Source organism: Salvelinus sp. IW2-2015, linkage group LG23, assembly GCF_002910315.2.
Source record: "Salvelinus sp. IW2-2015 linkage group LG23, ASM291031v2, whole genome shotgun sequence".
NCBI classification, from domain to species: Eukaryota; Metazoa; Chordata; class Actinopteri; order Salmoniformes; family Salmonidae; genus Salvelinus; species Salvelinus sp. IW2-2015.
Window position 1 is genome coordinate 26,728,898 of NC_036863.1, and position 20,610 is coordinate 26,749,507.

General features: G+C 41.1%; 2 protein-coding genes across 3 annotated transcripts; both read right to left on the bottom strand.

Annotated features, from left to right (window-relative positions):
• Positions 1-4,300: 4,300 nt before the first annotated feature.
• On the bottom strand, positions 4,301-11,471 carry serpinf1 (serpin peptidase inhibitor, clade F (alpha-2 antiplasmin, pigment epithelium derived factor), member 1). Its single transcript, XM_023968852.2, has 8 exons — positions 11,375-11,471; positions 6,841-6,904; positions 6,419-6,608; positions 6,173-6,331; positions 5,837-6,040; positions 5,597-5,736; positions 5,263-5,473; positions 4,301-5,175 (listed from the first exon to the last, which is right to left on the bottom strand). Exons 2-8 carry the CDS (start codon positions 6,901-6,903, stop codon positions 4,925-4,927), a joined length of 1,218 nt encoding a protein of 405 aa, XP_023824620.1. The 5' UTR covers position 6,904; positions 11,375-11,471; the 3' UTR covers positions 4,301-4,924.
• Positions 11,472-11,818: 347 nt separating this feature from the next.
• On the bottom strand, positions 11,819-20,588 carry LOC111950914 (alpha-2-antiplasmin). Of its 2 annotated transcripts, none has more exons than XM_023968850.2 (8): positions 20,559-20,588; positions 16,018-16,089; positions 15,656-15,854; positions 15,331-15,474; positions 14,940-15,128; positions 14,696-14,838; positions 14,238-14,442; positions 11,819-12,807 (listed from the first exon to the last, which is right to left on the bottom strand). In XM_023968850.2, the coding sequence occupies exons 1-8, from the start codon at positions 20,571-20,573 to the stop codon at positions 12,239-12,241; spliced, it is 1,536 nt and encodes a 511-aa protein (XP_023824618.1). In that variant the 5' UTR covers positions 20,574-20,588; the 3' UTR covers positions 11,819-12,238. The 2 variants fall into 2 exon arrangements, with proteins under 2 accessions (XP_023824618.1, XP_023824619.1); XM_023968851.2 differs by lacking the exon at positions 20,559-20,588 and adding an exon at positions 18,322-18,480.
• Between the last annotated feature and the right edge of the window lie 22 nt (positions 20,589-20,610).

Below are 20,610 nucleotides of genomic sequence, written 5' to 3' on the forward strand. Positions count from 1 at the left end.
CAAATAGCTGTTTGTAATTTTGCGTAGAGCAGACATTTACATGTATTTGTGTTAGCTGCATGTGTAACAACTCCACCAGTCCTATTTATGATATAATTTTCAAAGATTATACCTTTTTAAACATTTTATTGATTAGTATATTTGAGTTTAACCACAACATTTGTTGTATTATTTGTTCTGTCTTTTCTGGTGGATGAAATTAAAATTGCAGCCAACTTTCTATGGCTTGTTTAAAAAATAACGTTATTTTGGAGATTATTTCATTTTCAAATAACCAAAAGTGAGCTGTTGTAATCTGAACAAAGAGAAAAAGACCATTCTTGAACATGGGGTGAGACATTCTTACTAATTTTCTAGAGAATCATTTCGGATTTAAGTACTACTTTTGTATGACTGACGCCTTTAGTGAGAGGTCTAATGCTATAACATTTAATAATTTCTGCCCTCCAAATTCATATTCATTATATAAATAGGCCTTTTCAATTTGGCCTGACTTGCCATTCTAAATAAAATTGAATTTTTTTTTGCTCATATAATTTAAAAACTGGTCGCTAGGTGTAGGCAAAACCATAAGCAAATAGGTAAACTGTGATTTGACTAACGAGTTAATCAGGGTGTTTTTTCTGCTTTCTTGCTACCAATAAACTTTCCATGGTAGCAAGATATCGATTTTTGCTAACTTTCTATAAATATGTATTGGAGTGAGATAATTTCTTTCTTTCAGGATATGTATACCAAGTATGTCCAGACCATTTTATTGGTAAACTACATGGTAATGTGAAAGTTGTATTTTTTTGTGATGAAATACGTAATATAGTACACATCATAAATTGGTTTTAATCCAGAGAGGTTGAAAAAGTATCTACATCCTCTATGAGTGTCACGACTTCCGCCGAAGTCGTTTCCTCTTCTTGTTCGGGCGGCGTTCGGCGGTCAGCGTCACCGGTCTTCTAGCCATTGTCGATCCACTTTTCATTTTCCATTTGTTTTGTCTTGTTTTCCTACACACCTGGTTTCCATTTCCCTCATTATTTGTTGTGTATTTAACCCTCTGTTCCCCCCATGTCTTTGTGTGGAGTTGTTTGTTGTAAGTGCTTGTGCACATGTTTACTGGTGCGCGTTGGGTTTTGTACCCATGTTGGTTTATTCTTTATGCCGTTGGTTTTGATATTAAACAGCTCCGGCTATTACCTAGTTCTGCTCTCCTGCGTCTGACTTCACTGCCACCAGTTACGCACCCCATTACAATGAGACTGTGGAGGGATTCTAATTATGGATTTAAAAGTAAACATGAATCATGAGCATACAATGACACCTTTGTTTGTAAGCCCTGGATTTCTAATCCCTTAATATTAGTGTTGGATCTGATTTTAACAACTAACATTTCAATGGCAATAATAAATAGATATGCCGATAGTGGACAGCCTTGTTTAACTCCTCTTGACAGTTTAAAACTTTCTGAGATGTAGCCATTATTTACTATTTTACACCTATGGTTACTATACATAACTTAAACCCATTTTAAAAGAAATTCTCCAAAATGTAAATATTCCAGGCATTTATATATAAACTCCAGTCGTACTTTATCAAAAGCCTTTTCAAAGTCAGCTATGAATACCAGGCCTGGTTTCCCAGATATTTCATATTGTTCTGTTGTTTCCAGGACTTGTCTTATATTATTTCCAATGTATCGTCCATGTAAAAAACCTGTCTGATTATGAGGAATAATATCCCAACCACACCTTTTTAATTCTAAGGCGCTAAGCATTTTGCATCACAACACTGAAATGTAAGAGGCGTCCAGTTTTTWAAAAATGGACTGTATCTTTATATTTACCACTTGGATCCTGTTTCAGTACTAATGAAATCAGACCTTGTTGAGTATCTGATAATCTACCATTTATATAGGAGTGATTAAAACAGGCTAATAACGGTCCTCTGAGTATATCAAAAAAGGTTTGGTATACCTCCACTGATATGACATCCAGCCCTGGAGTTTTTTCCGAACTTAAAGGCTTTAATTGCATCAAGAAGTTCCTCCTATGTAATTTGCCCTTCACATGAGTCTTTCTGTACAGCTGTTAATTTTACATTATTAATAGGAAAAATTCCACACAATTAGCTTCGGTTAGTGGAGATGGAAGAGACTGAAACGAAAATATATGCTTTACTTCCTTTTTCGAAATACCGTTTGGTGAATCATGGGTGACTCCATCATTTTGTAACAAGTTTCAGTAAATTATTTTTGGTAACATTTCTATGTTGAAGATTAAAAAACAATTTGGTGCATTTTTCCCCATATTCCATCCAGTTCGCTTTATTTTCAGAATATATTACACTGGATCTTTCTTGAATAAGTTCCTCCATTTCTTTTTGTTTTTCCTCTAACTTATTCTGAGTCTCTATGGTACAGTATTGCTATCTATCTGTATTGTTAGCCCTTCCATTTCTGTCACGATCGTGTGGAGGAGATTCGGACCAAAACGCAGCATGAGGAAAATAAGCCATCTTCTTTTAATAAATGAACGAAGATGAACATGAAACGAAAACACTATACAAACAAACAACAACAAATGATCGTGAAGCTAAATAACGCAAGTGCACAGACAAGCAACAAACGTTAAACAAGACAACTACCCACAAAAGCCTACTGCCTATGGCTACCTTAAATATGGCTCCCAATCAGAGACAAATGAATGACAGCTGTCTCTGATTGAGACCCAATCTAGGCAGCCATAGACATYACTAGACAACCTAACAATACTCTATCCCATACACATACAACACCCATAGACTAACCAAAACACACACAACATACAATGCCCACCCCAACTCACGCCCTGACCAACTAAACATAATCAAAATAACATAAAAATAGGTCAGGAACGTGACAATTTCCTTGTTTAATATGTACTCTTTTGACCTCAATTGCTTTTGTTTTAGAGATGAGTACTGAATTGCATGACCTCTAAAGGCACATTTAAAAGTGTCCCATTTGTATTATATATAGCTATTTAAATAATAATAACAATATATATATATTTAAATCCTGCTTATCTTAATTTCCATAATCAACAATTCATATTTGTAATAATGTAGGTAGTTCACAAATACACACAGACACACACACTCAACCCCTTTCCCCCACAAACAACCATAAACTCAGATGCTCAACAGTTGTTCCAACCCAGAGCCCAACTCAAGAAGGGACTTGATTTACGAATGCATATACAGTTGCAGCTGTATGAGAAGGCATGCAACATTTTGCAAAAATTGGGAGATTTAATGAACCATTGTCAAGTCGTAGGTGAGTCCTTTTGTTCTTTAACTATTTGCACATAATATGACATTTGAAATGTATTTATTATTTTGGAACTATTGTGAGTGTAATGTTTACTGTACATTTTTATTGTTTATTTCACTTTTGTTTATTATCTACTTCACTTGCTTTGGCAATGTTAACATATGTTTCCCATGCCAATAAAGCCCTTACATTGAAATTGAATTGAGAGAGAGAGAGAAAGATACATCTGCATAGTAAAACAGTAAGTTACTTATTATTTTTATTATTATTATTGTTGTGATTATTATTCCAAATAGTTGTGGTATGGGTAGTAGGGGTAATGGTAATGATAGCAGTTTAGTGATGGTGGTGGTGGTAGTAGTAGTAGTAGAAGTAATAATGATGGTAGTTGTAGTACTGATGTAAAGGTGAGGATGACAGTAAGTTAGTTATAGTTTCATTTTCTATGTTTAACCTTTTATATGTATTATATTTCTACTATTGACTGTTATTTTATTATTATTTGTATTATTTTATTACAATGTATATTGTATACATTGTTGCTTTGGCAATATTGACGCAATGTTTTCATGCCAATAAAGCAGCTTGAATTTGAATTTGAGAAAGAGAGAGAGAGAGATTTTCCAGGCATTACTTTGGTTGTGTTGTTCTGGAAAGGGTTTCCATGGCCACAGGAATCACTTCCCAAATGTGGAAAATTCATCAAAGTAATTTCAAACTACAGTCTTGAGTCGACGCAAACATACTAAACACAGGCACACACTGCTCAGCTATGTTTCATTTGAAAGAGACTGAAGTGCATAGAAGAATGAGAAAAGTATGTGTCAGTACTGTAATTTAATTTCCCAGCACAATAGCTAAAGAAAGTATAGCCAAGAGTCCAATTTCTTGCCAAATCAACCCAACCCTTTACTGAAAACAGCTACAGTATGTCAACTGGATAAAGTTATCCAACTCCCTCACCGAAGTCAGACAGACACAGACAGTCAGACAGACTTAAAACTTAAATGTTTATTTCTTGCATCGCAATATACAATAATGTGAAGAGTATTTTCTTTGGTTAAAGCATAAAGTATTGCCTGTGCCTCTTAGAAGCATGTCAGTAAGATAAACATGATTTGGCTGTTTGGTTTCAACATCGTAAGAAATTCAAATTATTTTTGGTAGCATTTCTATGTTGAAGATTAAAAAATTATTTGGTGCATTTTTCCCCATATTCCATCCAGTTCGCTTTATTTTTCAAATTCCTTTTCCTGAAAACAACTTGAGAATTCAAGGAATATCAGTGAGTGTTTAGACTATTGGCCTAAATGGTATACATGGTATTCCTACACGATTAACCAACTGTATTATCTGATCCACAGCGGAATCTAGCCGCTTGTCCACCCTCTCTGTGCTTTTATGAGACATTTAGCTTAACAATAGCTGATCCTCTCCTAGGACATGGTGTGTGTGTGTTAACTATCCTCGTGGGGACCACAAAGGATATCTATTTCAGGCTTTGGGGTTAACGTTACAATTAAGGTTAGGGGTTAGGGTAAGGGGTTAGGGAAAATAGGATTTTTAATGGAAATCAATTGTTTGGTCCCCACAATAATAGTAAAACAAACGTGTGCGCGCTTATATCCTCAGTTTGCGTGGGTTCACCACCCTGCCGATGAAGAGCAGTGCCCCCGAGGCCTCATCCCTCACCAGGAACAGGAAGGGGCGGTCCACGCGGTACGACAGGGGAGTGTGGACGTGGCTGGAGCTGGCATACTGGGTGCCCTCTGGGGCCATCTCCATAACAACCTTATGATTGAGGCTGCCAAGCTTCACCGTCTGAGCCGTGATCTTAGTCAGGTCTGTGTCTGCCAGAAATTCGGCAAGACCTGGAGAGATGGAGAGAGAGGATGTGAGAGATGTGAAGACAGAGGAGAGCAAGATGAAGAGAGAGGGAGAGAGGTACAGGCACTCACCCAGGTCAGAGAGCAGTGGCAAGAGGTCAGTGGAGTAGCTGAATTTTAGGACAGGTAGTGTAAGGGCCGCGTGCATGGGGTGAAGGGTCATGGAGAGGTCCTGAACAAATTCAGCCGTCAGGCTCTCCTCCACCAGGGTCATGTTCTGAGTGACATCATCAGGAAGGAACACAAACATGCTGATGTCATCCTGCATCTGGATCTGAGCAATCTGGAGAGAAAGGAAAGGGAAGGAAACATCAATAGATGTTTTCCCTGAGGCAAACTTTCATAACTGGCTGTTTAAGAAAGTAATAACCATTGAAAAAAGCTACATTTCTGCATCTGTACTCACTGTGCAGCCCAGGTCTGGGTCAACTCCCATCTTCACTGGGTAATTGTCCTGTTGCATCATGGGAATGCGGGTGGGCACCTCTCCATCAAGCTGGAAGTCCTCCATCACTCCACTCTGACTGAACCGAGTTATCCACTTCCCTACACACAAACACAGCATTTTACAAACTACACCCCATAAACGAGTGCAAAACTTTGGGGATAAGGGTAGAGAATTGAACCGCAGACAGACTGTCCTTACCTTTGAAGTAGGCAGCACCGAGAGGGACCACACCAGAGTTCCGTCCCAAGGGTTTGGACATGAAGCGGTCGACCTTGCCACCCGTCTGCTGTTTGACCCAATCATTGATCTCATTCACATCTTTAGCCCCGCCCATCAGAGTCTTGGGCCGCACCCCATACTGCTTTTCCACCACTCCAAAATATTCCGGCTTCAGACGCAGTCCTAGAGAGTTACACACACACACACACAAATACACACACATACACACACAGGTCAACAAACATACACACAATCAAAATACACACAGACTGTTCAAAGTATCACAGAGACACATGTATGGTTATACACACTCACTGCGGGCCAGGTAGATGCGTGCAGCGATGCTGATGCCTTTGCCAGGTGCTCTGAGTGAGGCCAGTAGGTCCCTGAGAGTGTCGTGGAGCTGAGGGTCCTGCAGGGTGTGATACCTTAGAGCTCTGTACAACCACCTCTCTGAACGATCCGGAGACGCTCCTGAGCGAGAGAGAAGGGGGGGGGGGGTGAATACCAGATAAATAGCAGACAATGATATAGAGTATAACAGTGCTGAGGCTAACTAACCCATGGAGAGCTGAGTGAGCACTGCAGAGATGCTGATGGGGGCCAAGAATACGTTGGTCTTCGGGTCGCGACCCGCCAGGGCCCGGAAAAGGTTGTAGCCAAAGTCAGAGGTGGCGGCAGCCATCTTGGCTCTGGGCGTGGTAAAGAGCTCCACAGCTTCCTCTTCCCCTCCCGCCCCCTCTGTCTCCGACTGCACAGGATTGGTTGATCCAAAGACAGGAAAAAAGAGAGGAGGGTTAATGGCATGGCTAGTTCATGAAGAATGAGAAAAATAGAGAGATAAACTACTAGAGGATGAGGAGAGAGATTATACATGTCATCTCTCTGCATAAGAAAGCCAAAGGGATGGAGAGCATATAAAGAGACATGAAAGTATGAGAAAAAGAAAGCAGTATGAAAACAGAGATGTGGAGTGGTCTCACCAACTGAGCATAAGAGAGGGAGAGGAGGGCCCCCAGGCACAGCAATAGGGTCGTCCACATCATCCTGCAACACAAGCACACAATCAATTACACACACATTATTATACAAACATACATCCAGAACTAGGCTTAATCTGTGTCTGGGAAACTGGCCCATAGAGTGTGAGTCAGACTTTCAGTTTGTGAGGGTGATTCCCTGCAGGCCAGGGCTCTTGTGGGAAAATGTGGTTTTAACTTACAGTAAGTCCTTCCATCTCACCTGCTCAGCAGGGTGTGATGGAGCAATGAGTTCTCAATAAGGTCTCTCTGTCTGTCTCTCTATCGCTCTAGCTCTGTCAGCATCTCTCTTCTCCCTCTTCTCTTCTTGCTCTACTAATTGGAGATGTGTAGACCTTTGTGTGTTCAGACTGAGCTCCATTACATCCTCTTACTAAGTATAGACTTAACCATATAATATATCCTAAACTTCTGGCTCTCCACTCACACACAGAGTGTAGCTAACGCACAACACAAGCAGAGGCAGGCTGCTGTGAAGTTCACACCTGTTTACTAGCTAGCCACACTAGCACAGCTAGTATTGGTAATGAGCTTAGTGGAGTGAATAGAGTCATACAGAGAGGTGAGCAGACAGAGCAGGGAGAAGCTGAAGGGTCACAGGAGGTGGAGATCAGAGGTTTCTTTCCCTCTTTCTTTCTCCCTCTCTCTCACATTCTTTCTATTTAACCCCCACACACACATACTCTCTTTTTCCCTGCACATCTGGTTGTCATTAAGGTTCTCCTGGTTTCCCGGATGAAAAAAACATCCATAACTGACCTCAGACCACACACTTCTCCTCTCAATTCCTTTCGTCTTCTCCTCCCCCTCTCATTTTTCTCTTTGCAGGCCTGATGGTTAAACCAGACACTTGATCTCTGAGTTCCAACCCAAAGCAGCCAGCCAAACCCACAGAGAGAGATCTTCCTTCTCTCTGCACTGAGGCCGTCCTCTACCATTCACAATCACAAGCATGATGAATTTAAGCCAAAATAAAATGGAAAATGGTACAGTAGATATTGGCTGTAGGTCACACAGTCCTCTTGATATACACAAATTTTCAACCCACAAATGAAGAGTTTATTTCCAAAACGCTATATCGACCACTTTCTTACATTTGTGTTTTTTCATCAGAAATGATTGCTTATGGGTACCTTCATGTGTGTCTAAAATATTGCTGTTATCTTTTTTTTTTTATAGATTTTAGATATTTTTTGCAAAACGCTGCATTAGCTGGAATCTAATGTACGTATCCTGTATATTCGACTGTGATATGTGGTTGTCTCACCTAGCTATCTTAAGATGAATGTACTTCCTGTAAGTCGCTCTGGATGAGAGCATCTGCTAAATTATTAAAATGTCAAATGTAAATGTTTGATATACAGTATTACTGTATTGAATTGTTTTTGTATTTTTTTTATCAATATTGATGTAAAAATGTATATCTGTACATTTCTTTATAAACAGATGTAGTTATTTGTTACATTTTACAGTTTAAAACCTAGCAGTAGCCTACTACTTATTTCTCTGAGAGTGCGTCGGATATATAGCATTTTGAAAAAAAACATGATTATTTGTCTCTTTGAAATGAAACCATTAAGTGATATTTTAAACAAATACATGTCTGTCATTGAACAAACCCGTGCGATGATTAGATAGTGAAAAAGATACACCAATAAAAGCTCATATACCAACATTTCTGAAAATATATAGTGTTTTAGAGTTCCTTGCACATCCTGAGGTAGCCCAAAGGCCGGCAGATGAACCAGTCAATAAAGTGCTCGGAAAGAAAGGGAAAAAAATGTATAGTCACACTATGTAACTCTGTTTTACAGACAAGTATTAAAATGTCAATCCTGATCAAGAGTTCAAGTTATCCCATTTAAAGGGTTGGTGAGTAACGGATTACATGTAGGCTAATGCGTAACGGATTACAAAACGTAATCAGATACTTTACCAGCAAGAATATTGTAATCAGATTCCAGATACTTAAAAAAATACAGATGATTACTTTTAGGATTACTTTTAAATTCAGAAAGGATGTTTATGAAAAAAATATGACACCTTTCTAGTTTCTCAATGACATATAAATCAGCATTAAAAAAAGACACAATCAGAGAGTCTGACCACAATCAGAGACCACAATGATGACACACCAAATGCATTTGATGGATCGCAGGAAAAGAGCAGGAATAAGCTTTTGTAGGTTACAGTCCAAGCTGTGCCTTCCAATGAAGCGACTGCCGTCGGCATCCAAAGATTATCCAACTTGAATAAACGCTTGGAGGTAAGGATGACAGCAGTGGTGTAGTCTACGGCGATACGGATATCACTGATTATTGAAATGTAGTCTACATAACGCAATGATGTGAATCGCACTGCTGCTCTCTCATTTAACTATTTTCGGATTGTGGATGATGTGAATGTGGATGGCTGTTCACAAATGTATATGTGTATTTTAATAAAATAATGGTTGAATTGAAGAAGTTTAAGCTGCCTGTCAATCATTGTTTTTGCGGCCAGGGGTGTATTCATTAAGGAAACCGTTTACCGTTTAAGAACCAAACAGAAGCATACAGAGAAAAACAAGAGTTTCTATTAGACAAATTCAGGTAGGTCCCTCCACGATTCGTTCCATTTGCTTCCGTTTTGCAACAGAATAGGCATAATGAATATGCCCCAGTGGACAGCCAGTATAAAACACTCTTGCAACACATAGTGCGGATCCCAACCTATGGAATAAAAGTTTGAGGGAGTTCCTTCTAAACTCACCCTTGGTATTTACATACTGTCAAAACAAGTTTAATATAAGAAGACCACATAGGCCTTACGGACACAACTCACACACTTTTGATAGACTTAAACAGTTGTAAATGATCAAGATGTCACCAACAAAAACATGAACAACAGGCCTCTATCAAATGCAGCATATGGGATACAAGCGCTTTTCAGTAGTACTCAAAGCATGCCATTCTGAGAGCAGCATTTATTTTTCAACTCAAAGCAATGAGCCCAATCTGTCCTCCATGACAACAAAATCAAGAACAGAGTACGCTAACAAGTCCTTCATTTTGGGGTTATGCTCAGGTAAAACAGTTTGGCTAATCTAGAATTCCATGTCCTATTCAAGGGGTATTAAATGAATTGTAACGACAGTAAATCTGACAGATGTTGGTTAATAATGTAAAGACATCCTAACTGTATTATTATCTGTTGTAGAAAGCAATGGGTTAGAAGAAGCCACATAACAACCCATAGTAAAATCCAACATATATTTATGTACATAACAACCCTTAGTAAAATCCAACATATATTTATGTACATAACAACCCATAGTAAAATTCAACATCTATTTATGTACATAACAACCCATAGTAAAATCCAACATCTATTTATGTACATAACAACCCTTAGTAAAATCCAACATCTATTTATGGCCAGCTATGTAAACTTTAATATTGATTTATCCTGCAATGGATGTTCAATTGGTAATATGAATTATTGTCTTCTTCTAATGGCTCTTAAGCAGGTTGATGTTTATTGGGATGAGTCTTGTCCTTGAGCCAGAACTGAGCGATTTCCGTTAGATGGGCCAGCTGCAGCGACAAAATTGTCTGTATTGTAAAAATGTATGAAAGAAAATAGCTTTTTGGTCTTAATTTAAGGTTAGGGTTAGGCATTAGGGGTTATCAGTGGGGTTAATGTTAGGGTTAAGATTAGGATTAGATTGAATGACTTTGTGGCTGTGCCAGCTAGTGATCACTCTGTAGAGCTGCCCCCAGAACAAGATTCATGCCGAAAAAATGCTAGCCTGCATCTGTTAAGGGGAAAGTAATCTGAAAGTAATCAGATTACATTACAGAGTTTGGGTAATCCTAAAATTACGTTACTGATTACAATTTTGGACAGGTAACTATTGACTGTAACGGATTACATTTTAGAAAGTAACCTACGGTGCTGAATATATGTTTCTGCCTGCGTTACAGATGGCTATATCAGTCGCTAATACAGGACTAGTAAATATATTTATTTTATTACGATTTTTCAGGGGGTGCTGCAGCACCCTCAGCACCCATACTTCCCGCGGCTATGCACCTAACCTTATATTTAAAATTCTTTGGAATGCAGATTTTACACTAAATAAGAAGTAATATTTCCTGGGGACAGAAAAGGCACCGCATAGTAGGAATGACCCTGGTGTATCGTCATAGTGGTCTCTGATCTGTGGTCAGACTTGCTCAGGCATAACAAACTTAAACTTGTGCCTTTTTTCAATGCTGATTTGAATGTCATTGAGAAAAGAGAAAGGTGTCTGATATTTTTTTAGGACAAACATCCTTTATAAATTGAAAAGTAATCCCAGAGGTAATCATATAGATTTTCAAAAGTATCTGTAAATCTGATTACAATGTTACTGCTGGTAACGTAACGGATTACAGTTTGTTTTTTTGTAATACATTACTCCCCAACTCTGCATATGATGCATAAAGGTACTGACCTTTCCAAGCGGTTATGGTCCACGTCGCCTGTACGTATGTCTCTAGCAGTCGTGTCTCCGGTGGAGTGCTGACTGTACCAGGACGATGCACACAGCCGTGAAGCCAACTTTTACCCGCCCTTCTCTGACGTAGCCTGTTGGGTTCGGCAAGAATCTGGATGGCTGTTTTGAGCGCAAGGCGCATCCATGGTCCTCCCTCACTGCCCCAAATGAACGGTGGTATGTTAAATTTGACGCGCAAGCAATTGACCTGAAATGTTATAACAAATCTTAAATAAGTCCGTTTTTAATTGCATGAATGTGCTGGAGAAAATAGTTAAATTATAGGTTGTGAGGTATAAGCCTAAATCTAAATCCATTGAAAATGAAATAGACTCCCCTGTTGTTATATAAAAAATCCAGTCCTGCTCATTCACATGATCACATCCACCATTCACTAAAACGTTGAGACTTAATTTCTTTAATCAATACCAGAGGTGGGAATCATCCAAATGACAAAGTAAGACATCACAACAAAACACAACAAATACTGTAAGACAGACAGTGCACAGCCAAGTGTAAAAATAGCATCACAATTGAGTGTTAATCTGCACACACTATAGTATAGGACAGGTCCATGGTCTCTCCTAAATCATTGGGTTGTAATCAGGGGCATTCACTGGGGAGGGGAGGGACTGTGAGAAGTTGTCAGGTGTCTAGGGGTAGGGGCTGGGGTTGATTCTGGACTGGGAACTGTGTCAATAGATTGGGATAGGGTTTTGCTATGTGAGGGCTGGGCTCCATATGGGACCGGCTGGTCGGGCAGTGTTGCTCAGGACAGAACAGTGAGAGATGGGTTGGGGCAAGCTGGGCATCAGTGTTGGTTTAGGAAGGAACTGTAAGAGAGGGATTGGCACAGGAACTGGATCCTTGCCCCTCCACTTGGGCGTTGGGGTTTCCCTCTACTTCATTCAGTGGCTGTTGTTGCTCCTCCCCCCCGACAGGGACGCCACACTGCATTCTCTCACTTTGTGGCTGGTCACTCTGTACGTTGTTACTGTTATGGGGACTGTCGCTCTGTACGTTGTTGTTACTATGGGGACCATCGTTCTGTACATTGCTGTTGCTATGAGAGCTGTCACTTTGGGTCCTGTTGCCATTGGGATCATCGCCAAGGGGACTGTCGATCTGCATGGGGCTGGCGTCAGGGGCTGGGTTAGTGACGGTGCCCAGGAAGATTGGAGCGAGGGAGGCGTGGTCTACCAGGGCAAACAGGAAGGGGGAGTTTACAGAAAAGATGGGAACAGAGCGCATGATGGTGATGGAGGTGGCTGCAGATGCTTCGGCCCCTTCCTCACTCAACTCCACCCCGCAGGCGTGACGCATGCTGGACACCTGCAGAGGAACCTCTGAGACACCGGACAGATTAGGACTAGAGAACAAAGAGCCCAGACCTGAGAGAGAGAGATAAGAGAGATTTTAATTGACAGAATAGTAGAATACACAACGTGCTATTTCTAAATGTAGTTGTGCCTCAGCAGTTTATTGCTTGATAGGTCAGTCACTCAATTATACATGTCAGCTAATCATTTTTAGGTTGGTAAATTAGTCAGCTATCTAAACTTGTAGTAATCATGGCTGTATACCGACAGGGCACGCAGGGCACATGCCCAGGGGCCCTGAACTCCCCATTGATTTTGTTAGTCACTCTCAATCAGATATCATATTAACATGGCATAAATAAAAATGTGTAGAATTACAGGAAATTTAATTTAAACTGCACAAATGTCTCTCAGCCACATGGCAAAACGAATAAAATTGCATGAAATTTGTTACAAAATTGCTAAATTTTCTCTCCACCCCAGGGCAAAATGTGTGGAATTGCTGAAAATGTACTTTAAACCTAAAATGTTCTCTTCGCCGTCAAGAAGGGGACCACTATAATGTTTTGCCCGCGAGGTAGGTGGGCCCCATTGTCTCACATCAGAAGGATTCACTCCTACGTGATGTACGTCCCTTAACCGATCTCTCTTGTAGATGGCGTGGAACTCATCTCTAAAAATCAAGATTTTGCCCATCCACCTAACACTAGTTCCTAATTCTGAAAATCATTCTGCTCTCGTTAGCTACTGGCTACTATGGCAAACCATGCTCGATCATCTGAGCGAACTTGTTCCAGCGAGCAGCCTAGTCCAAGCTTGTTTGACTGGCCATACGGTAGCATCCCTGCCTTTCATTTAATCTGGATTGATTGGAGACTGGTTCAGCCAGCAAGCAGACACTAGATAGCTCATGCTTAGGGCCCCCAAAAGGCTAGGGCTGGCCCTGCCTGTCCATTTATAGCTCACTTAAACTATGACTAGGGCTTAAACTATGACTCAAGTTTTTCCAGACCACATGATCTGACAGAGGAAAAACTCCTGGCCAAAACTATTTAACTTTCTGTGCTAGTTTCTAGACAGGTGGGTTGCCTCCCAGAACGTACCAATGTTCCAGCATACACGTCTGTACTAGGACCAACGTCAGTTTGGCAGAGAGGAAAGAGCGGAGCTGTAGCTAGCTAGATGGAGCTGGAGGAGGATATTTTCAATGAGTGTATTTCACAAGTGAGTAGTTTGCATGCGCCATGACGTTAGCATTACAAGCTTAAAACCACTGACTGGCTGTGGCTAAAATTACCCTAGCTATCTGCATCCACATTGTGTGTGTCCGTCATATTTCTGAGGGGATTCTTTTTAAACCCCACCTACCAAAACAAGTGATTTGTTGGGAGAGTTGTCTGTCTCGAAAATCACCTTCTCAGAATTGGCCAAGAGAATCAGACATGATTCCCAGACCTAGTGCTGTTGCCCTAGGTCATTTCTGACACTACTTCTGTTCTCACCCATGCTGGTCAGCGCCTCCTGTAGCTCTTGGCGGTACTGCAGGGTGAACTTGGGCAGTTGGACCTGCATGGTCCTCTCCTGAGGTAGACGTCTGTACAGGTCAGAGATATTCAGCTTGGCCACCAGCGATGACACGTTTCCTCTTCCTGGCAACGGCATAACTACCAGAAAGCTGGTGTTTCCCTTAAATGGAAAACGTGCAACCTGCAAACACAGAAGGGGGTGGAGAGAAACATTTTAGAGAGGGAGACTGCACCAACTGCACTGTAGAGAGATTGAGAGAAAGAGAATGGAGGTGAGAGAGTGGTAGAGAGAACAATACGTTTTACTGTCTACGTTTCAACAGCAAGGACTTTTCAAAACAAGTCTCCAGTAGAAAGTGTTGTGTGTGAAAAGATAGAAAGGGAGGATGGAGACAGAAGCAGACGACAGAACACATACAGCTGGCCCAGCTCACCTGAGCCCCAAGCTCCCCGTCTTCTAACAGGCTCAGTGGATACTTGGCTGACCGCATCATGTCTACATGGACAAAGTTCTTATTGTCCAGGTAGAAGACATCCTTCTGTGTGAGCTGAGGATCGAAGCGAGCCTCCCACTCACCTACCAGTGACAACAGGAGAACAAGCCACACAATTGTAAAAAGTAGACACTTGTATACAGTTTCAAATACGTTATTTTAAACAAGGAGTGAAAGGGCTTACCTTTGAAATGCACAGCATTGATAAGCATGAGCACCACATCATGCGGAATACTGGGCAGGAAATTGGTCATGTGACCTTTGGTGGTGTCTTCCACCCATTGGTTGACATCTTCCACTGAGATCAAGGGGGCAGGCTCTGATTTGTAGCTACGCACGGATTCTGCAACAAAGGACTGGTACACCTCAAACTCTGAGAGAGAAAGAGAGAAACAAATATATAACACATATAAATATACACCAAAAGAGTCCAAAACATTGTCAGACCTTTACTGCATTAACAAAGGCAGTTAGAATGGGTTTGCTTTATAATTATGTCAGTAGACTGCCATTTTCTGGCACAGAGCTGCAACACTGAAATATACACATAAACACAAACACACACACACACTCACCTGGGCGCAGGTACATGCGTGTGGCCACCTGTAGGGAGGTGTTGGTGAGGTGTTGGAGCAGGCTGCCCAGGGATTCATGGTAGCAGGGCACGGTGTGGGCGTGTAGAGAACTTAGCAGCAACTTCTGTGTCTCGTTACGAGCTCCTGATAGGGGCATCACAAGGAGGCAATGACCATGTTTTGATTACATTAATTCTTTGAGACAAAAGTTAATAACAGTCATAAGCAGACACAGGCATACACTTACAATCTCACAGGTACATACTCACTATTGACATTATACATGTCTCTCTCTCTCTCACACACACACACACACGTGCCTCACCCAGTGTGAGCTGTGCTAGTGCAAGGGCCACGCTGAGGGGTGATATGATGACGTTGGGCTGCTCTGGCCCTGTCTGCAGGCTGTCCAGTAGCTGCCTGCCCAGTCTCTCTACAGCACCCCCTACTGACCACCGGGCCTCCTGGCTGAACACCTGCTCCCTGCAAGAGTGGTCCTCAGTAGCTACCGTACCAGTCTCATCCTGAGAGAGAGAGAGAGAGAGAGAGACACTAGGGTTGGACTGTAGAAACTAGGGTAGGGTTAGGGTGCTTTAAAAGCCTTGTAGTCAATACTTTTCTAATTTATGGTTAGATATTTAAGGAAGGTTGATGTGTTTGGGGTGAGGTTATGGTTGGCCCTCTTACAGTCAGTCCCAGCCAACAGAGGCAGAGCAGCAGGAGTACAGGCAGATGCAGCTTCATATCCCAACAGCTAGCCTGCAATACAGAACAAAGAAACTTATAACATATATTCAAAGATACAGGTTCTATCTAGGACCATTTAAGGGAAATAGTCTGAGGCAGATGTAAAAAGTTTATTAAATGACTAAGGTTTGCTTGTTTAGAAATAGATACACATATAAAATACTTTGACATGAACACAAAAGGCTTGTTAGATCTCAGTTCCTTCTAAAGTGCAACAGTGATTTCACCCAACTAGATTTCACAGGACTGTATTGACCTAGTTAGGCTACACACAGTGACCAAAAAACAGTGACAAGGGGCGCTAGCAACAGTGCTTGGACCCAGAAGCGAGCAAAGCCTCTCCCAACACAAATCAACTGGAAACAACTTTTCAGAACAATGGACCACACCCCAAACATTTCTTCACAGACAGCATGAGCATGTTCACAAAATGGTTTCTCATAGAAATAAAACTAGACAGCAACCACGCTGCACAGTCTGTGCAAACACTCTGGGAGATTGTCAATTGGGCAAAAGTCTGTCCTCTTTGAATTCTTTAATAGGCGAAAACAAGTGTCTGCGCCCCTCTTCGATCACCTACTTCGACAGAGGATGTACAGGAGTATCCTCACAGCAGGTAGCACGGAAGTGTTTTAAAATACACCACCCCCCTTTGAATCAGCTGTTTTCTTCTCAAAGGAGTAAAGCATGCACACTTTTAGAAAACAATATGCCACTTATCCTTTTATCTTTAAAAGCTAAATTAGTTTTTATCACTTTACACATTTATTTTAGGATTCCATCCCTGTAAATGTAATTTGCCTGGTGACGCGAAAGAGTAGAAATGGAGTCTCATTTAATAAAAACGCATTTGTTTCCTCTCTCCAGCTGGAGGAGAGGAGGCGAGCAATCCAATTGGGATTCTCCCAATGGATTCTGATGCAAAACGTTTAGTCTGTTGCAAAATGTTTTGCAACAGAAACTATTTACTCTAAAGGGAAAATGTTTTGCAACAAAAACAGGAGTTTCTATTGGACAAATATAGGTAGGTCCCTCCCCGTTTTGTTCCGTTTGCTCTGTTTGCTTTCGTTTGGTTTTTAAACGGTAAAGGGTTTCCGTAATAAATACACCCCTGAAAAGGACTATGGGGTGCTTTTATCAGAGAGGAAGAGGCGAAGCGAGAGGGTCCTCTCCCGTTAAAATCTGTGTACTTGGGAATACAGCGATAAGCAGACCATATGCCTTCCCACCTTTGGGACAACAACGCCCATTGTTAGGGCGGAGACAAGACCGTCTCGTCATCATATACTGTACAGTATCTCTGCTTTTATACATTTCACATGTTTAACACCAATTAGAGTCCCCTGGGAAACATGGACCGAAACTATGGTTCCTACCCTGTCACTATGGGCTTGTTCGACATTGCATTCGACAGTACAAGCGACTGCCGACAAAAAACCTTGCATCATAAATAACTACTCATTATTATTTGTAGATCAGTCAGTCAGTCACAATTTGCCCATGATCCATTACGGTTTTGATCCTCTAGAACACAGCCAATAACTTAAATATTTAAGATTCAATAACAGTGATTATCAATGCATAAGAATTACAATAAAAGAGTACATATTGTTGCTGGACATGGCAACACCAGCAAACACTGATAGGTTGAGAGGAAATGAGAGCCAATCAAAAGCATGCTTGGCTAGTAGTCAGTGTGGTATTGCTTTAGGCCTGGTTCTACACTGCAGAGATGTGTGGTGTTTTGCTCTGGGATCAACTGTTTGTCAGAGGGCCAAAGGTTTCTGTTTCACTGCTAAAGTCCACAAACAGCAAACACTGGCCTCACGACTGCAATGGGTTCTCTATGGATGCAATGGTAGTATTCGTGTTTATATATATATATATATATATGTATATGACTCTGCTTGGAATCACTAGCATTCATAGACGTAGTAGAAATAGTGGTAGTAGTGATGTCTTGATTGGTGATTTGAGTGTACATTTAAATTTACAAAGGGCTCTTTTGTCTTTTTTTAAGATTCAATTTGATTTTAAACAGTTTGTGCTATTATTATATCACTAGTAAACTAATAGCTACAGCCATACATCTAAATCATGTTCCAAATCATGCTTTAAATAAAGAGCACTTACTATACTAGAATTATATGGTTTCATGCACTGTGCCAAAAAAACTACCAACTCCCCAACACCACAATCCCTTCCAAGCCTCTATCAAAGTGAATCGAGATGGTAAAAACTTACCCAGCCGATGTTTGGTCAGGGGATAGGTGATATAGGCAAATAGGATTAGGATAAAGACAGATAGAGAGTCAGACAGGCACGGTGAGTGTTACCCTAGCTGGATCCTGTAGTGCCCAGTACTCTACACTGTCAGCCCCCTCATTGCCCAGTTAATGTTCAACTCTGAATTGATTCAGCAGAGCCACTACACAACCAGAAAATGTAAATATGTAGATATGTGACCCACAGGTCAAACCTGCCTTTATAAGAGCCTTTCTCCCCTCATTCCATAGAAATGTCACTCATCTGAAACATTTAACAGGTGTAATAAATGTAAAAGTTGCCAGTAGCACAATATGTTCACCTTTCTGCTCTCATCAGATCAGTGGTATCCCTTAGGGAGGATGAAATATGCATTTTTTAAATGTCCATCAGAATCTTAATATCTACCGTCTAGTAAGGACCTCTATATTTTTCTCAGAGGAGGATGGGGGTTGCCGTTTGGATTGTGATATTATTTTTGCTGACCTACAAACACATTTTCCTAGAAAGAGTTTGGAAACCCTCACAGATAGCTCTACGATAGTGTCAACTTTCAAATGTCTGCCCACTGAAGTGGCTGTGACCATGACAGCTGATATGTTACAACATTAACACATGTATGACCTTTAGCATTACAGCACTGTGGCTCCCTCTATTGGCCCTAATGGAGGAAACCCAGAATAAGCACTGTAGAACGTTTCTATATGAATCAGAGTTGATATAACATGATTTTTTGGCATAATTCTAGTCCACTGTCTCTAGCCCTTTAGGTAAAATAGAGTAGGCGGTGGGAGATATTGTTTTTCTTGCATGGACTGCCCCATTCCAGCCCTACACCGATGCAAGAACTTGGCACTACCATTGCAAACCCAAAATGCACCTGTGAATCAGGGCATCACCTGCTCAGCCCCTTTGGGGTGTTTTGCAGTGACTGTTTGTTTACTGCCTCCCATTAGGGAAGCATAAAAGGACCCCATTCACAGCCCCCACCTTACCTCACGAGCCGATGGATTGTGTTATGTATACAGGTAGGAGAAGCATAGACTGTCTGCATAACTGATTTTTGACCTTTACTTGCAATCAATAGCTGGCTGCACAGAACAAGTAGCCTGGATGTAGCCTTTTTCAAATGTAAACCCTGGTCCTGGAACGCAGGAAAGGAAGATGATTGGCCCCCACATATGTTGTATGAAGAATGACCTGCAAGTGGTCCTCCATGTTCCAATCAAATTTAAGCAAAATAATCAGATTTCATATTTGTGCATTTCTGTGTTTTAACTCTAATTTCTCAGAACATCTGGGCTATTTGAAGGGAGGTATCATGTTAAGGACTGAGTGTAAGTAAACAAAAAAATTGCCATACGGTGGCAGTGTAGGATCTGAAGTCAAATTGTTTGTGTGTGTGTGTGTGTGTGTGTGTGTGTGTGTGTGTGTGTGTGTGTGTGTGTGTGTGTGTGTGTGTGTGTGTGTGTGTGTGTGTGTGTGTGTGTGTGTGTGTGTGTGTGTGTGTGTGTGTGTGTGTGTGTGTGTGTGTGTGTGTGTGTGTGTGTGTGTGCTGTCTCTTATACACATCTAGATGTGTATAAGAGACAGGTGTGTGTGTGTGTGTGTGTGTGTGTGTGTGTGTGTGTGTGTGTGTGTGTTATGGGGAGTGTAACTTTACTCCCAAAGACAGGTTGGTTTTCCAGCACCCACTGCTGTTCAAAGGAAATCCCATCTATCTGTCCCCTTATGTCGCTCTCAGTTTATACCTTCTCTCGCTCTCTCTCTCACCCTGCCCTCCAAACTCCAATGTGATATGACAGGATTTGAATTACATGGGTGTCCAAAACAAATCACTGCCTTCTAGTCTTAATATGTCACTTTCTTGTGAGAGATTCAACAATTGTGATAAATCCTAACAAAGCTGCATCAATGAGCAGATTCAAATCTTAAAAATGTAAATTAAGTTTTATAAAGTTAAGTGCACAATATGACTTTTCAAACATTTATTTTTTCTAAGAGTTTAAGATAAACTTGCACCAGGACTACAGTGTGTGAGTAAACACATTAAAGAAGTTAATATTTAAGTATGAATGCCACACAAAAGTGTTGACTCTCTGTCTCACACACACACACACACAAAAACATAGAGAGAGAGAGGGAGCGAGAGAGAGAAAGATGTCATGTGCAGTCCTGTACCCAGTGTAAAGCTGGAGGTATCTGAGTTCGCTCACCCTTTCCCTCATCATTTTTGCTTTCTTCCCGGAGTGAGTCCAGACGTGCGCA